Here is an 18016-nt window from a genome sequence, read left to right as displayed (position 1 = left end):
GTATTATAAACCTAATAAAATACAGTACTATATAGCCAATTGTATTAGTTGGTACCTAGGCTAACTTTGTTGGACTTACGAACAAATTGGACTTACGAACACACTCTTGGAACGGAACTCGTTCGTATGTAGGGGACTTAACTGTAGTTGAATATTGGCAATCTCATATGTTGGCCTATATCTGGGTATATTTCTAGATTCCTTACTTTGAAGCATGATTTGTTTCAAGGCTTTTAAGATTACTCTCCTGGAGGGCAATGTTCCATCAACTGACCCTCTTACCAGCAGACTGAGTTTTATACTTACCCATGCTCACCAGCATTCAGTGCTATTATTGCTTAATAATTTAACAAATTAAACCGAGTATTATTTTTTATCTTTAATTTGATCATGAAAGTGGCATTTACTGTTTCAATTTGCATTTCTCTGATTACTAGTCAAGTTGACATTTTTATGTTTTTGTCACTTGCATATCTTCTTCTGTTCACGTCTATCTGTGTCCACTGCTTATTTCAACATTTTATCTTAAGTAATTTTCTTATTTATTTGCAAAAGCTCTTCAGATTTTAGGTGTTCTAAATCACTGCCATATGTGTTGCAAATATTTTTTTTTGTCTTCTGCCTTCAAATCTGGTATTTTTTTGCACACCTAAGTTTTTATTTTATTAAGTCAAATCTATCAATTTCTTTTTCCTTAGTGACTGTTTCCTTTGCCTTTATGTTTCATAACAAAAAATTACACTTTTTTCCAGACAATTTATGTTTTGGAAAATTCTAATATCCTACTTTATAAAGATCAGTTTATTGTTATTGGGTGAGTCAAAACTGGTCTTTTAAATCTGAATTTTTTAAAAGTCTACAACCAAAGCATGTCGGATCTTCATGTCCTTAAGATAATCAACTAGTCGACATATCTTTCTAACAACCAGAGAAGGCTTGCAATTACAGTAAGCTAACAAGGAAACTTGCTAACCTTGAAAAGTGCATCTTTCAGACTCCGTAGAGTTGTTCCAAGTTGTAAATCTTTTGCAGTACTAAACCAGTCAAGAAGTACCACAAAATCCACATTCCCTCTCTTCTTCCATGTGTCTTTAGAATCATCTGGGAGGTTTGCTTCAATCCAACTAGCAGTGACTCTGAAATGTATTAACATTTGTATTGGGGCAAAAGTAGATGAGAGGTCCTAACATACTAATATAAGACACTGAGTTTTGTTCTTCAGTCTTTATCATACCGTAGCAAACTTTTTTTTTTTTTTTTTTTTTTGGGCCATGTTGCGGGGCTTGTGGGATTTTAGTTCCCTGACCAGGGATCGAACCAGGGCCCTCATCAGTGACAGCTTGAAGTCCTAACCACTGGACTGCCAGGAAATTTCCCCATACCATAGCAAACTTTAAGACAGCTTCCTTTTCTAAGGTCAGACTGTATGTTAAGATAGTATATAGCCTAAAGTGTTTAACACCTTTACCACTGCATAATATTGGAATGTATTTTAGTAATTATTAGAGACTGAAAGAAATAGACTCAGTTGACCCTTTATGTAAAAAAAAAAAAGGGCCAAAAATGAAAACACAGGAAGTCATCTGAGTATGTCTCAGCCAAATATAAATAATTGGTGGGGGGGGGGGGCACCTGGGTAACACTTTATATTTCAGTTCTCTTATACCTATAGAGATAATTAATAGTTAACCAAATACCAAAATGCTTATTTAACAAACACATACAGCTTATTTAACAAACACATACAGCATTTACTATGTGCCAGGTACTATTTTAAATGTTTTATTCTCATTGACTCTCACTAGATCCTCACTATACTCCTATAAAACAGGCATTATTATCCTCATTTTATAGATGGGGAAACAGGCCCAAAGAGGTTAAGTAACCTACCCAAGGTTACAGTTGCCAAGTGGAGCCAGAATTCAAATTCAGGCAATCTGGCTCACATCTATGCTCTTAGCTGTTTTGCTGTGCTGCCTTCTACATCATCACCTGTGAACAATACCAACTCTACACTAAAGCATGCTGTTCACGTCCTCCTTCACTCACACAGAAGCTTAAGTTCTTACCTAAAGGCCTTCCCATGGCCCGATGCGTGGCCCCTCTCTCCAATCCTATTACTTCAACTTCCTCATCACTAGTTACTAACTTACTCCCCTTTTCTCCACTCCACCCTTGGCTCCCTTGTAATTCCTGGTTTATGCAGGTATGCGCCTGCCTAATTACCTCTGCTCCTACTGTCCCCTCTTTCTGGAATCCTCTTCCCTCAGATAACTGCATCACTCATTTCCCTTATCTCAAGATTAGCTCAGGAATAACTTCTCCGTGAAGCCTTCATGGATTAAAATTTTCAATGCTCACCCCAACATACACACTTGACACAACCATCTCCATAGCACTTATCAACAGCAGATACACATTTTAAGATTTATTGTCTGTCTCACCTATCCCACCTCCCTGTTAAAATATAAGCTCCATGAAGCAAAGATTTTTGTCTGTTCAATGATTTAGCCCCAGCACTTAGAACCACAGTAACCCAGCCCATAATAAGTGCTCAGTAAATATCTGCTGAATGATGGAATGAATAATACAGATTTGCTCCTCCAGGAAAGGAACTCCATATTATTCCTAGCAAAGCACCTAGGTATTTCAGGTATTTAACTGGTGATATTGGCAAGCTGGGCAGAAACTTGTATTTTAAGTAAAACTAAATGGTTTAACTAATTGAAGGGGAAAAAAATCCTGTTCCTATATAATAATGTTGGTTACCGTACCTTCTAGGAAATAAAAAAAAAGAAATATAAAATACTGTTTCGTAATAAGTCTCACTTGATATATAGCGATTAGAAGGATGCTTGGTCAACAAAGAATGAGAAAAATTGAAACATGATATTCTTAAGGACAATTTCTGACACTAAGGATATACTTGCCTAAATCACTCTGTCTAAAAACTCAACATTAGTATTCTGCAGAATACTAGTTTGGGAAACAATAATATCAGTCAGTACTCCCCAGACTTCAGTCTTTCATGTAACCCCTTCACAAGCTGCTGCAACTCTGCTCTACCTTGTCTACTGTGTAATGTTTTAATTTAATTATTTAACTGAAAGTGATACTTTACTTAAATTTGTTTTAACAGGAAAATGTATATTCCTATATACATGGAAAATAGCATCCTATCCAATAAATAAAGGATAATCCTAAAAGTAAATAAAACAGATCAGTAAATTATGCTATGTTCACATAATAGATCACCATATAGCAATGAGAATAAACGAATTACAACTACACACAATAATATACATGACTCTCATAAACATAAGGTTGAGTACAAGAAGCCAGACATAAAAGACTTTAGACTGTATGGTTCCGTTTATATAAACTACAAAAACAAATCTATTCTGTTGGTGGTTCCCTTGGGTGGGTGGGGATAAGGGTAGCCACTGACAGGTGGCATAAGAGAGGCTTCTGCAGTGATGGTAATGTTCTGTTTCTTGGTCCAGATGCTAGGTAAATGGATGCATTCAGTTTCTGAAAACTGACTGGGCTAAATACTGAGGATAAGAGTGATTTTGTGTGTATATTATGCTGTATTAAAATTTTAAAACAGACAGTGAAAAACTAGTAACATAGTATTCACCATCAGCTAGCTGAAGATACTGTTGCCTACAGTGAGCTCTGAGGCCTGCTCTCTGGTAAGAAAGGGATATTATCAAATACTAAAAAGGAATGCTAGCACCAAATTGAAACTTCTTTTAACTAATTCAGAAGGACTGAAACAGAAATTAAAAGGTAATAATTTTCTTGGTATGCAATTCATCTTCAATCTTCAACCTAAACTCATCTTGAGTTTCACATTAGTCAAATTCTCACATTTTGGGAAACAGTTAATAAAAGTCACCAGCTTTCTGTCAGTAAAGATTAGATCATCAAAGATTAATCATAACTTTCTCTTTTCAAATCCTGGAAACATATTCATACCTACTTGATTAGACTATGCACCCTCATCTCATTTTTTTTTCCTTTTAAAATTTTTATTTAAAAAAAATTTCTTGTCTTCTTTTTTTAATTTTTTTTTCCTTTCTAATCTCATTTTTAAATAGCATACTTACAAAGCACTTTATTCTTCAGGTCGAACATTCATAAGCCTCGGCAATATGCTAAAAACTATGCAAATTTTATTAGCTAACTTTAAAAATATATCTTTTTAAGGTTGCTTAAGTTGGTACTGGAATGGACCATAGATTTTAACTAATCCAGTCCCATAAAATAAGACCTAGAGAGGTTATATAATTTTTATAACACTCGTAATAGTTGAAAATAGCCCTGGACTGGAGTTTTAGCCCTATCATTATTATGATAGTTTCTAATATACCATACATTCATGCAAGTAACTTTAAATTATTTTATAGGTTAAAGGCCTTCTTATCAAAAAAGAAAGAAAAAGGTACTTTTTTTTAGTAAGTCCTTACTAGTGCTAGGCACTGTGTTATCTGTGTGCATATACAAAATTTGTCATTTAAACTTCTCAAAACTTCTGAGATAGGTACTATCATTATTCCCATTTCACAGATGGAAACATGGGCTTAGAGAGGTTAGGCCACTAGCTAGAAGTAATGTAGCTAATTAGAGACAGAGTTATAATATGTAGTCTGAATATAGTCTGATTTTAGAGCCTGTATTTTTTCTTAATCACTTAGCTATCCTGCTTCTTCTTCAAAAAAGTATTTGTGTAATCTTTTACCACAGATAATAGTATGGGGAATTTCAAAATAGAAAGCAATTCAAATAAAAAATAGCAGGAGAAATTAGTCAACAAACACCTGGGGAAAGAGGACACACAAGGGAGTTTCATTTCTCTTCTAATAAGACTCCAAATGCCACAGATAAGAAACAACAGCCAAACTGGAATGTCCTTTACACTACCCTTCAGAAAGGGTAAGGTGTGCCACTAAGGAGCAAAGAATGAAAAGGTCCACAGGAAAAGAAAAGACTACTTTATCACATTTAGCTTGGATGCTAAGTAGTAATATTTACTACTGTCCACAGTTTACCATTTTATCTAAATATACAGCGACCCACCCTGGACTGATGGCTTCCTCAGGAACACTGAGAGAATTTGAAATATGGGAATCCAGATAATCCTGCATTCTTCGAGCATCCATTATAATCAAGCTGATGTTTTTATCCATCCTCATTGTGTAAAGCTCCTTTGCTGTGATTGCTCCTTGGAATCGAGAGAGACAATATAAGTGACATGAAACACCCAGTTCCGTGTGCTATCACATCACTAAATACAGGACAAGCATAGCTTTTCCTAGAAGTGTCATATACTTGCTAGTCTGTCATATTATTTATTACTTTTTAAACTAATTTTAAATACAATTTATGTTTTTGACATTTATCAAAAAACTAGTTCAATGCTTTGTTTATAAAGACTTAAAAACCAAAACTTGCTGGTGATGTTACAGCTACATCTGGTGTGGGCTCTGCTGCTGTGTAAAATAAATTAGTATGTGTGTCTCATGAAAATATTCTATTTTTAAAAATCAAGCCATTTGAGAAATGTCAACCAGAAGAAATACCTGTGGTTCAAAAGTTCTTGGAAGGTTCTAAATTCTTTTTTAAAAGTCTCCATGGGGTCTTATGGGGGCTATCTGAAAAACTTGTAGGTCTCCTAGAATAATAAGCCAAAAGTTTGTTATCTGTGTTCCACATCTGGGGTTGGTAAACTATGGCCACTTATTTTCACTGGAACACAGCTACACTCATTTGTTTACATATTGTCTATGGCTGCTTCCTTGCAAGGACAACGGGGCCCCCCACGCCTAAAATGTTTAATATCTAGCCCTTTAATATTTAGCCAAAATAAATATTCCCTATGTTGCTATTTTCCTCTTCCAGGTTCTACCACCTGAAGTGAAAGATTAAAAAGCACTAAAAGGAAGCTTAAATATGGAAAGAACTATTTCAGCAGTAAGCTGTACGAAGAACACAGTCACACCATCTCCTAAGCTAAAATACCCAGTTGCTAATAACCATCTTACTTCCCTTTCTAACCATCAAGATCATTCTGATAACAAAACAATCTAAAGTGGAGAACAAACCACCAAGACGTGCAACACCTAAGCAGGGTGAGATACAAAGGAACATATGGATGAAAACTAATCTTAGAATGAATTGATAACAGCTTTTAGGAAGGTACCTTACTACACTCAGTTTTATTTTTTAAATTGTTGTATGGAAACATTTTAAATAGATAATTAATTTTAGTGTTACATACAATTAATGTTTAAATTAAACCTTTTCTGAGAGAGGAAAACTTAGGCAATTGCCTAATAAGTCTTGTTGTTTAGGTCACATACTTGTTACTGGCGCATCAACACCACCTACGGATAACATCCAAATTACTGGTTTAGATTTTTTTTGAGGGGAGTGAAAAAGCCTTTAAATATTTAAGTTTTCCACTTAAAGTCATAAGTACTAACAGCTACTTATATGAAGTTTACTGTGTTCTAAGAATGTCACATACATTAACTCAGTCAATCCTCACAACAACACTATGAAATAGATGCGATTATTATTCCCACCTTACAGATGGGGAAACTAAAGTAGAAAGGGGAAGTAATAAGCTCAAGATGACATGCAAACTCAGAGGAGCCTGTATTCAAACCTAGGAAGTCTGACTTCTGAGAGTCCATGCTCTTAACCACTATGCTAAATTATATCTTGAAAAAAAGCAATGACAAGTACCAACTGTGGTTTTCATGTTTTCAAATGCATATTACCATAAATATTCCCCATGACATGTAAATACAGAATATAATACATTTTCAATATTATTGTACAGGTTAGGAAAAATGATAAAGCTCATATATAGACTAAACGCAATGCTAAGAATCTCACTGTCTAAAATCTGAAGCTTATTCTGATTAAAAGATCTCAATAATAGCCTAAAAGAACTCCCTCTTTCTGTGCACACTTACCTTTCTCTGTAGTCTCATTTTTTTCACTCTTTTCACCATTTATCTATTTCATAGGAAAAAAAAGTTTCAACTTTAATACAAACACACATTTTTATAGACAGAAAAAGTTCAACTTTAATACTTCTTTGAAACTGAAAGTCTTCTAGGAAATGAAATGTGCAGAGTACTGGCATTTTATAAAAATACAGATGAACAGTAATGGCATTAACAGATTACCCTGATAACAACTAAAATAACTAGTAGCATATCACAATCATATGTCATTTCCTCAAAATTTTCTCCAGTTAAAGGCCAAATATGATTTCAAAGCACAGATTATTAGAGAAATTTAGTATTTAACTTAACGAGAGAGCACTTCTTACAATGTAATAAAAATTCTGGTCAAGCCCTTCAGTGTCCTCCATTACAGAATTAAAGGAAAATGAAGTGATACAAAGTTTTATACATTTGCATTTCCTAACCAAGATAACATGAGATAATTCTCTAAGGTACTAACTCATTTCATAGATGGGAAAACTAAGGACCCACTAGAACCTACTGATCAATTTCTACATCACTAAAAGTAAAAAAGAAATGTATATTATGTACCTCCTAATATGATACAGTACACAGTATCACCTATGAAGCATTCTGGCCAAAAAACAAAAACTGAACCTCAATCTAATTAAGCTTTTAGGTTGAACTTCCAGCCTACAGGAAATATAGGAGACAGAAGAACAAATTAAGTGACACAAGGAGGAAGTAATCAGACAAATCCACAATGTGGCTGATTTTACAGAACTGATCCAGTATTAAAAAGCCAAATGCAGGAAATGAAAAATGAGAAGGAAACTCAATCAGAGAATTCTATAGAGACTTAAGAGAAATTGCAACCAAAAGACAATGAGTGGACCCTGTTTGGATCCTGATTCAAACATACTGACTCTGAAAAATCATTATGAGACAAGTGGGTAAAAAATCTGAATAGACTGGGCTTTAGATTATATCAGGGAATTATTGTTAATTTTGTGAGGTGGGAAAATAGCACTGCGGTTATTAATAAAATGTTCCTTTCGGACTTCCCTGGTGGCACAGTGGTTAAGAATCTGCCTGCCAATGCAGGGGACACGGGTTCGAGCCCGGGTCCGGGAAGATCCCACATGCTGCGGAGCAACTAAGCCCGCGTGCCATACCTACTGAGCCTGCGCTCTAGAGCCCGCAAGCCACAACTACTGAAGCCCGCATGCCACAACTACTGAAGCCCGTGCACCTAGAGCCCATGTTCCGCAACAAGAGAAGCCACCGCAATGAGAAGCACGCACACCACAACGAAGAATAGCCCCCGCTCGCTGCAACTAGAGAAAGCCCACACGCAGCAACAAAGACCCAATGCAGCCAAAAATAAAATTTTAAAAAAAAAAGGTTAAAAAAAATGTTCCTTTCTTTGAGATGCATACTGAAATATTTAGGGGTAAAATGATATGTTGTCTGGACTTTGATTGAAGAGGTGAGAGGTGCAGATAAAAAACATGGCAAATGTTAGTTGATTATTGAAGCTGGGTAACAGGATTTAACTGTATTCTCTTTTCAACATAAAAAGGCTAAACAAAAGTAAAGGTAACGAAAGGTAGTTGGCCCTGCTGTTGGAAAAGCAACAAAATGAAGAATTTGAAAAGTCCCTTTCATATAGTTCTTTGGAATCTTAGTATGTTTTTATATCAGTCATTTGACCTATAAATGAACATGTCTCTAAGGCAGTACTATTTACCTTACATTATGGAGTTCCTAAAATCAAAAGACCGATTTCTTCACTTCTTTTTACATAGTGCCTAGCCCAATGTCACAAGCAATTCAACTACTACTTCTTAATGAAATCAGTGATAACCCACATACAAATGATAGTTGAAAGCTACAAAATGCTTAAGAAAAATTAAATTAGAAATCTTTCCATGAATTTCAACAGTGCAGAAGAAATTATATTTTAGAAAGAATAGTTTCTGAGGAGGTAAAGGGAGGGAGATACAGTGACAGCTAGCAGGTACAGGTTGAGTCACTAACAGTTTCTGGCAAACAAATGATGTAGCTGAAAAGACTACAAGTAGTCGCTGAACAAATGGAACAAGAGCGAGAGAAAGAGGAAGGGGAAACTGAGGCAGAGAAAGGAGGAAAAAGCAAAGGGGAGAGAACGAGACGCCAGAAATAGAAAAAAAGTTTCACACCAAATAAATAGTGTACCAAATCTTTCCCAAATGTAAATTACATTTATTAGAAAGGAGAGACCTTAAAGATCATCTATTTCAAGATCTTAATTGGCCAAACTGAGTCCCAAAACAGTTAAGCAAGACTTGATATGGGACCAGAACTCAGATATACTGCATCACAGCCCAAATGCTCTTTCCACTGCTCCAGTCAAGTCTATAGTGACTGCTAAAAACTAACAAATACACACAACATATTTCTTTAGAAGTTTCAAGAAAAACCTGGAATCAACTAAAGCTAGAATAATTAATTCAATTTCTAATAAAAACATATTAAATTTTATCCTTTTTGCCCAAAAGAACGATATAGTGGTATCTCAACTCTTCTTAAGCAAATCATCTGACAAAAAGAACCAGTCTTTTTACCTAGCAGAATAAATCTGAAATACCTTGTGGGTTTTGTCTTTGGCATCCAATACATTTTCCAAAGAACTTTTAGCTGATGTGCCACCATCCTCTCTTCCTGTTTCCTGCCTTTTCTGTTTCTGCAGCTGCTCTTTCTCCTGTCTGTCCTTTTCTTCAAGTTTTTTCCGAACTTCAGCTTCTTCATATCTAGTTGAAAAAAGAAGTCAGGATGTCTTTTATTGGCATGATGGTGGAAAGTAAAGGATTTCCAGTTCCATAAAGTTAATATCCTGCCGTGAGGTATTTTACGGCTGCATTCTTTCTCCCTCCAGTTGAAATTCAACTCTGCCAGTGTTCCATTACAAATCACAACTCACAAATTTGTCCTCTGTAGATTTATTTCAAATTGCTCAAAAATCTTGAAAAGAAACTCTGTGCTCTCAAGTTGAAGTTGTTCAATATTCTTTTTGCTCTTTCCCTCCCCCTAATTTCAACCCTTTAAAGATTCAAATATGCTGCGATCTCCTTTTCAAAGGATTTACAATCCTAAAATCAACTGTAAAGCCCGATTTACTTATAAAATAGCTCAAAATACAAAAAAGTACACACAATAAATAAGTGAAAGAACCTAAAGCCCCAAAGATAGAGGAGTAAAGAACATGATTATTGCTAGCAGTAGTATAATTAGGGAAAAACTAGGCAATCTAAGAGAGAACAGTTAATAGTGGGTAACCCAAAGATTAGGAGAAATTCTATTCTACTCAGTTGATTAACTGGCTAAGGAGAAAGAGAATAGTAATTCTAAATGACTTCATCCACCTTAACATATTCCAGCCCCAAGATTAGTAATTGTGGAAAGGACCAAGGAACACACTAGTTGAAAAAGATAATTTCTAAGTAAAAGCTATGATACATACAGGTGTCTCTGCTTTTCAGACATTTTCTTTATGCCACTTCGCTTTTACAAAAGACCTACATTAGTACTTGTTTTTACTAACCGAAAGAAATCTGAAGAGGATATTCACTTATGGAGAAAAGGTGAAAAATGAAAATAGCGTTTAGTAGTTGTTTTGCAGCCAGCTGTTAGAAGTAGCCACACCCTGATCAGAGAGTGGCACCACCAAGCTCCTTCCCCAGGAATTACACAAGCATCTCAGCATCAAGCTGCCATAGCTTTGAACTGTGTCTGCGAGCATCTGTGCTTTATCTCGATTTATTTTGTGCCTCTTGTAGCAAGACGTGTCCTGAGGTAGTTGCTTCTTTGCCTTACGCCATTTTGGCTTAGGTAAAGTTTCATAGGAACACTTTACTTTCAGATAGCAGGGGAAAACCTGTGTAACTATAGCAGTTAACTGATCCAAGTTAAAAAAAAATACTGGAGTAAAAATAGTTCCCTTTTAATTTTGTTATTTAAAGAGTGACTAATGACTAAAAATTGAAACATACTGTTTTTAATTTCTAATTATTTTATAAGCCTGGTAAGTCAGTCATGGCAAATACTAGAGTTAGATTTTTTTTTTAAATACGTAACTTCTGCAACCAGTCAAGTCAAAACTAACATTAAATACTTCATTCCCACAAGTCCAGTGTCCAGTAGCACATTATGACATGAAGCATATGAGAATATTATGTTTTTCCGAAGAATCCTGTCAGAAACTTAGAAAAAACTGGACCTGAGCTATAATCTAATAGACCAATGCTTATCTTACCAATGTATCAGTCTAAACATTTACAAATTTTCAGTAAAGAACATTAATGGTAACACATGAATACAAGACTTATTAGGAATTGGGATTTATATGCATGGTCATATATAAATGGACAAATTCTAAATATAATTTTAATCTTCTATATTTACATTCTTTTAAAGATTTCACAATAGTGTCTGTACCTGAGTTTAAGGCTTTCGGAGAGTCTCTCAGCTTCTTCAATAGCTTTTTTGATGTTTGCAGGTCCAAGTATTGAATGAAAGTAGTCCTAAAATTATACGAAAACCATCTTATACTGTTAGTACTAGCCACTGTACATAGCACTAATGCTAAAAACACAAAATTATGGTGTTCATATAAACAAAAGTTTAGATAAAAATATTATGACTGAATAAAATATTTCTTAAAACTTTTAACCTACAAAAGTGTACAACTTATTCTCCAATTGTTTCAAAAATATTTTTTCATACTATTAGTATGTTAAAAAAAAAAAGCCGGTAGGTAATAATTTTACTTATTTGTAAGGCACCTTTATGAAGTGTAAATACTATTCTTATTGTTTTTGAATAAGTGCCAAAAAGCAAACCATATACGTTAGGAGCAAAATATATTTTCCTACTGTAAATATGTTACTTAGTTTTTTCTTTTAGTCTCAGAAGCAGTAAAGGAAATTCTGTATTGATCCACAGCATAGAATTTGTTTTGTTTTGCCTGTTTTAAACTGAGATGTTTCCTTCCACCTGTATTTTATAATACCTACCTACCTCCCAACTGGAGTCAAATCACTTTAGACATAAAACAAGTTTTACACTTGAGGAAACCTGGAGTAACCAAAAATCAAATGGTAGAAAATAAATCAATAGTATGACCTACGTTAAAACACACACGTACACAAAAGGTTTAGCACATAATTTATTAACAAGCATAATGAACTGAAAAAAAATAAATCACTTCCCTAAGGGGTCACTCATTAGATCTTGCAATCAGAGATATTTCCAAATCAAGGCTGGTTTAACATGACAGTAGTGCAGTGAGACTCAGCTAACTGACTAGTGGATCTAACTTGCCGCAACTTATCACTATGACTTTGCAAATAGAGCCTACTAACACAGTTTATCACAAATGATACTGTAATCAGAAGTTATAAAAAGAAAGGCCAGGAGGCCAGAAATACCCATCTCTGGCTCTTTGAGAGGCAGTTACGAAGAGCTGGTAAGATAGATCTGTTGATAACAGTTATCATATGTCTATCTATCTAGCCTAAAAGTAGATCGTGTTTTATTTGATTTTATTCTTCTAGATTAGAGATAAAATATATAAAAGGGCCATTCACTATGTAATTTTTAATAAAAGTATATAGTTTGTTCAATATTATATCAACTAAAAATTACAGTGGAAGCTGTAATTACTTCCATTATCACAATGTCCTGACTTCTGATGCAATACTTTTTTAAGAGAAAACAATATTAGCCATTACTGTAATATTTCTCTGATAAAAACAAAATACAAAGTAAAACCAAAAAACACTATGACTTTTTTTTTTAATTAATTTTTATTGGAGTATGGTTGCTTTATATGACTTGTTTTATTAATTTTTTTGACATGAACTCATTTAAAAGCCCAGCTTAACACTGCTAAAATGCTGAAAAAATCATGTTTGGGCATGTCTGGTACAAACTCCCAGAAGACACTCCCCTAATATTAATGAGGTTTCTTGTCAATAATTACCTCTCTCTGTGCTCTTAAAGGAACACAGTTGGAGTAAGTATAATTTTTTTCCAATTTTCAATAGTATTGACAATTGGCAGAATAAAAAAAAAAAAGTCCAACTCTTATACAACTAAAAACATTTGCTTCTTAGGTTTACTTAGTAGAACTTTCCTACTCCTGAACACACAAATTCAAGCAATTCTCATGATTTCCCAAACAAAATGGTTCACTACTAATAATATTTAGCATTAATTATCATGATTGCCATGGATATTTAAAAATATTCTAACTGTATCTAGACTTTGCTATACTAAGATTTTCAATATATTTGCCTTCCCCCCCTTTTCAAATAACCCTGAAAAAATTGTTCATAAACTAATTTTTTTCAATGAGTAAACAATAATGTAATGTGTTTTCTACTAGTGAGCTTGCTAAATTAACAAGTTTTATCTAAATCTTAGTGTAAAACAAGTGAAAAATGTAAGTTTCTGAAGAAGGCTGGTCACATTACATCCTGTCGCTTCCTGATTTAAAGGGTAAAAACCAGAAAATATGTAGTTACTAAATTTAACACTTCACATACTTAAAATGCACTGGAGACGTTGAGCTAAATAAAATAAAACAAAAAACAGTTCTAAGACAGAAGCAGATGTGGTACCCTGGACAGAGCAAATGGAAACAGTCCCTTTACTAATATCAGGAACTGAACATCTACAGCATATGAAGTAACAGCCTGGGTTACTTGAGCCTTTGCAGGGAGCTTCCTAACCTGAAAAACTCCTGCCACTTTCAATTAGATACTCTCTTTGGAAATGCAATAGATACTCTGTGGAAATGGAAAAATTTCTTACTGATTAAAATTTACTCCCAACCTTCTCAAGTTAAAAAAAAAAAAAAAAAAAAAAAAAAAAAAGGTAGCTACAAAACCACTCCCAATCTTGCCAAAGAAAAAAGGTAACCAGTAAGTTAGAAAAGTAAAGCAAAAATTAAATAAGTATATAAAAAATTGGCCCTACCACAACAGACAAAAAAGGAAACACCAAAACTTCCGAAGTTCTCCAAATTCGCAAATCTTTCAAAAATATTTATTTCAGTAAATACTTTTACACTTCTTTTTAAGCAGTATCTTTTTTTTTTAAAATTTCTGACAGGGTTCAGATTTATGTTTTAATAAATAAAATATACATTTACAATAGTAATAAGCAGAATAATTGCCACCAGTCATTTATTCATTCATTCACCCATCCAATATTTATAGAATACTTATAGTATGACAGGAACGAATACAAGACTTATTTTCGATTCTTATAGCAACCCACCAAGGAGGTCCTCTTTAGAGATGAACGTACTGGGGGGCTCAGGAAAGATGAAGTAAGAGAGCCCAAGGTGAGAGAGCACATTCCCAACCCAGGTCTACTCTACCCCAGTCTGTGATGTTTTTGTCATGCCACCAGGGTCTTCCGGCACTGGGTTTCTCTTTATTATCTCATAAATAAGCCAAACTTTTAGTTGTGGGTAGTCCTTCATATCCCATAGATCATGTATATAGCAGAGCAGCTTTTATTCAATTTTATGTTGGGCAGAAACAACATGACTCAAAGACTCTCTGAGTAAAACGACCATTACATCATTGTTGTTTTCTGAAACCTTCCAGTGGGGTTAGGAAAAATATCAGTGATGACAGAAAGTATTAAACACATGAACCGTATCCTGGCTCTAAGCAGTATCTTTTTAACAGATACTGTAAAAACCATCAAAGAGTGTGCAAGACAAGCCTCTGTCTCTATCTGCAGATAAGTATGTCCAAGAATGTTCCAAGGGCAGGACCAACCCAGCCATTTGTAGACAGGAAGATGAATCTCCAAATGCAAGGAGCTACCTTTCCAAAGCTACATCTAAAACCCCATAAAGATTATCAGCATAATTTTGCTGTTGAGAAGAAACACCAGCAATCATTTGTCACCATTAAATAAAACATTAAAGTTATCCCATAACCAACAACCAAAAGAAATTTTATTAGTCCCACTACTGTGGACCAAAAAAGGTTATTTCGAAGAATAAGAGAACTTTTTTTTTTTCCACTTCTATAAGTCAATTTAAATGAGGCAGGAAGATCCCACATGCCGCGGGGCAACTAAGCCCATGCACAACAACTACTGAGCCTGCACTCTAGAGCCCGTGAGCCACAACTACTGAGCCCACATGCCACAACTCCTGAGCCTGCACTCTAGAGCATGTGCTCCGCAACAAGAGAAGCCACCACAATGAGAAGCCCGCGCACTGCAGCGAAGAGTAGCCCCTGCTCACCGCAACTAGAGAAAGCCCATGCACAGTAACGAAGACCCAACGCAGCCAAAAATAAATAAATAAAATAAACAAATTAAAAAAAAAATTTAAATGAGGCAAGACAATTCTGCCAAAAGTGAACTAAATAAAAATCTCAATATTAATTCAAGAACGGCTTGTCTTGGACTTCCCTGGCAGTCTGGTGGTTAAGACTCCATCCACACTTCCAACGCAGTGGGCATGGGTTTGATCCCTGGTCGGGGAACTAAGATCCCACATGCCACATGCCATGGCTAAAAAATGAAACAATGGCTTGTCTACCAGGTAAGAAATCTATAAGCAGTATTTTGCTACTATTCTCTAGTAGCAAGATCATTCCTAGGTAAAGGTGGAACCACCAACACAATATTCTTCCCATTTCTTTAACCCACTCTCTATTTTCTTCTTTTGTCTGTTTCTGGTGTAATAAAAATGCAACCATCTTCTCTAGCAACGGTTATACTAGTCATCAGTTCTCTTTACCCATTTACACCTCTCCCATCCTCCCTCCCTCCTCACGCTTCAGCAAATTGGAAGAAAGGCACCTGGCTCAAAAGATTAAAAGCAAAAAATAAATAAATAGATAAAAATGATTATCTAAATTAAATAGATTAATCAACATTAATTTTTGCAAACTGAGATCTTTAATATGGCTATAATGTCAATTAAATACAAAAAGCTGTCACATAAAAACAAGTGACTAAACCTTGACCCTCGAAAAAGTACAACTATAGTCATATTTTTCTTATTGAATGCATGAGTAAACTGAATCCTTCTATTTGACCTGGCAGTGATTTATTACAACAGAAGACTAATCATGGGTCTGTATGTTGCTATAAACCTGTACTAATCCAAAGCAAATTAAGTACGTGTATATAGTGTGAGTGTATCCATACATATACACATATATTGCAAATAATGAAACAAAATCTTTAGTTTGCTTTTTCTATCTGCAGAAGAGTTTGAACTTGCTGCTACATAATATCTAAATTTCAGTATCAGTTAAAAATTTTAGAGGAGATCAATATCTCCACTGTGTAAAAATAACTTAGCAAATGAAAACATAGAAATAAAAGGTACCTGCTGTTGCTTGAAATCAGGCCTTTTTTTGATAAGATTATAAACAGTCACATATTTCATATATAGCACATAGGCCCTTTCCTCATCACGATCTAATCTGCTTTCTTCTGCAGTCTTGAAGATCTTCAGGGCACTCTGTACATAACTTAAAATTAGAGAAAAAGTAATTAAAACACTTGACATCTGGGGGAAAAAAGTCATGTATAAAGTCCACAGAGAATCTCAATAAAATACATATCATAATTTAGGTTGCACTACTTCAGAATTATACAAAGTTAGATATAAGTTTGGATGCAACATGAAAATTCCCCTTATACTACAATTAAATACTTATGTTTCATTAATAGTTGTTTGTATGTCACCAAACTGTTCAAAATGCATTCTAAATCCAGTTTTAAAAGATTTGCTACAATAGATAATCCTGAGGCAAACGGTCCTCCGGCATCCATATAATAGTCATACTCTATAATTAAAGAACATAGCTGCATACTACTTGTACTGAAGTAGGGGAGCTAAAATATTTATTATTTTAATGTTAAAACAAATACTTTTCAATTCTTCTGACTCCTTTCTAAACATGATGTAAAATTTTCCCCACCTAAAAACTCAAGAAACTAGGGACAGGAAAGGGGACATGAGCTCAATCTTTTAGAGTTTTCTACACAATGGCTGAACTGCACTCTGATTTACTGGCCCTGAAAAGAAAAGAGATTTAAAGTCTAAAAACATGTCATCTTAAAATTCCACTTCAGTAAAATAATTTGAGGGGTCTACGGCATTCATTTATTTTTTCTTTAAATAAATTTATTTATTTATTTATTTATGGCTGCATTGGGTCTTCATTGCTGCGCGTGGGCTTTTCTCTAGTTGCAGAGAGCGTGGGCTACTCTTTGTTGCAGTGCGTTGGCTTCTCATTGTGGTGGCTTCTCTTGTTGTGGAGCACGGGCTCTAGGTGCGTGAGCTTCAGTAGTTGTGGCACGTGGGCTCAGTAGTTGTGGTTCGCAGGCTTTAGAGCGCGGGCTCAGTAGTTGTGGCTCGCAGGCTCAGTAGTTGTGGTGCACGGGCTTAGCTGCCCCACGGCATGTGGAATCTTTCTGGACCAGGGCTCGAACCCATGTCCCCTGCATTGGCAGGCAGATTCTTAACCACTGAGCCACCAGGGAAGTCCACTACGGCATTCATTCTAAGGACATTTTCCTGGTTTAACAGTCTTCAGAAAGCAAATTAATAAAACAGACATTTCTGCAAGAGGAATTCATTTACTTAGGACTAAAGTTTTGGGAACTAAGTTGTAGTGCCAATGCTGATATACAATATGCTTTATCAATAACTTATTTCTACAAATCAGTTCATCTTGTTTTCTATATTTTTCAAACTGTGCTCTCTACGATTGAGACATGGATTAGTGATGAAGTTGGTCAGGCCAAGGAACTAGAACACCACACAAAGGAACAGGGCCAAACTGGTCTTTAAGACCAAAGATGGTCCTACACAAGGACAATTTCAGTCAGTGTGCATGCCCTGCTAAGCATGGCATCAAAGTCCCAGGATAGAGGTAAATCAAACCAAAGCCAGTAAGAAGATTCTCTAAGAGTTTAGGAGTGGGTACAACAGTCCTTAGGTT

At 35.1% G+C, this 18016-nt stretch overlaps 1 protein-coding gene across 1 annotated transcript in view; it reads right to left on the bottom strand.

Annotated features, from left to right (window-relative positions):
* USP8 (ubiquitin specific peptidase 8) overlaps positions 1-18016 on the bottom strand; it is a 58953-nt gene that overhangs the window by 25751 nt on the left and 15186 nt on the right. The window contains exons 3-8 of the mRNA XM_068551489.1: positions 16393-16537; positions 11460-11545; positions 9613-9775; positions 6987-7029; positions 5083-5227; positions 974-1136 (exon numbers count right to left, since the gene is read on the bottom strand). Coding sequence (XP_068407590.1) covers positions 974-1136; positions 5083-5227; positions 6987-7029; positions 9613-9775; positions 11460-11545; positions 16393-16537 — 745 coding nt within the window. The remainder of the gene's footprint in view (positions 1-973; positions 1137-5082; positions 5228-6986; positions 7030-9612; positions 9776-11459; positions 11546-16392; positions 16538-18016) is intronic.

This window comes from Eschrichtius robustus, chromosome 1, assembly GCF_028021215.1.
Source record: "Eschrichtius robustus isolate mEscRob2 chromosome 1, mEscRob2.pri, whole genome shotgun sequence".
Classification (NCBI taxonomy): domain Eukaryota; kingdom Metazoa; phylum Chordata; class Mammalia; order Artiodactyla; family Eschrichtiidae; genus Eschrichtius; species Eschrichtius robustus.
This window is presented reverse-complemented; position numbering and strand designations above follow the sequence as displayed.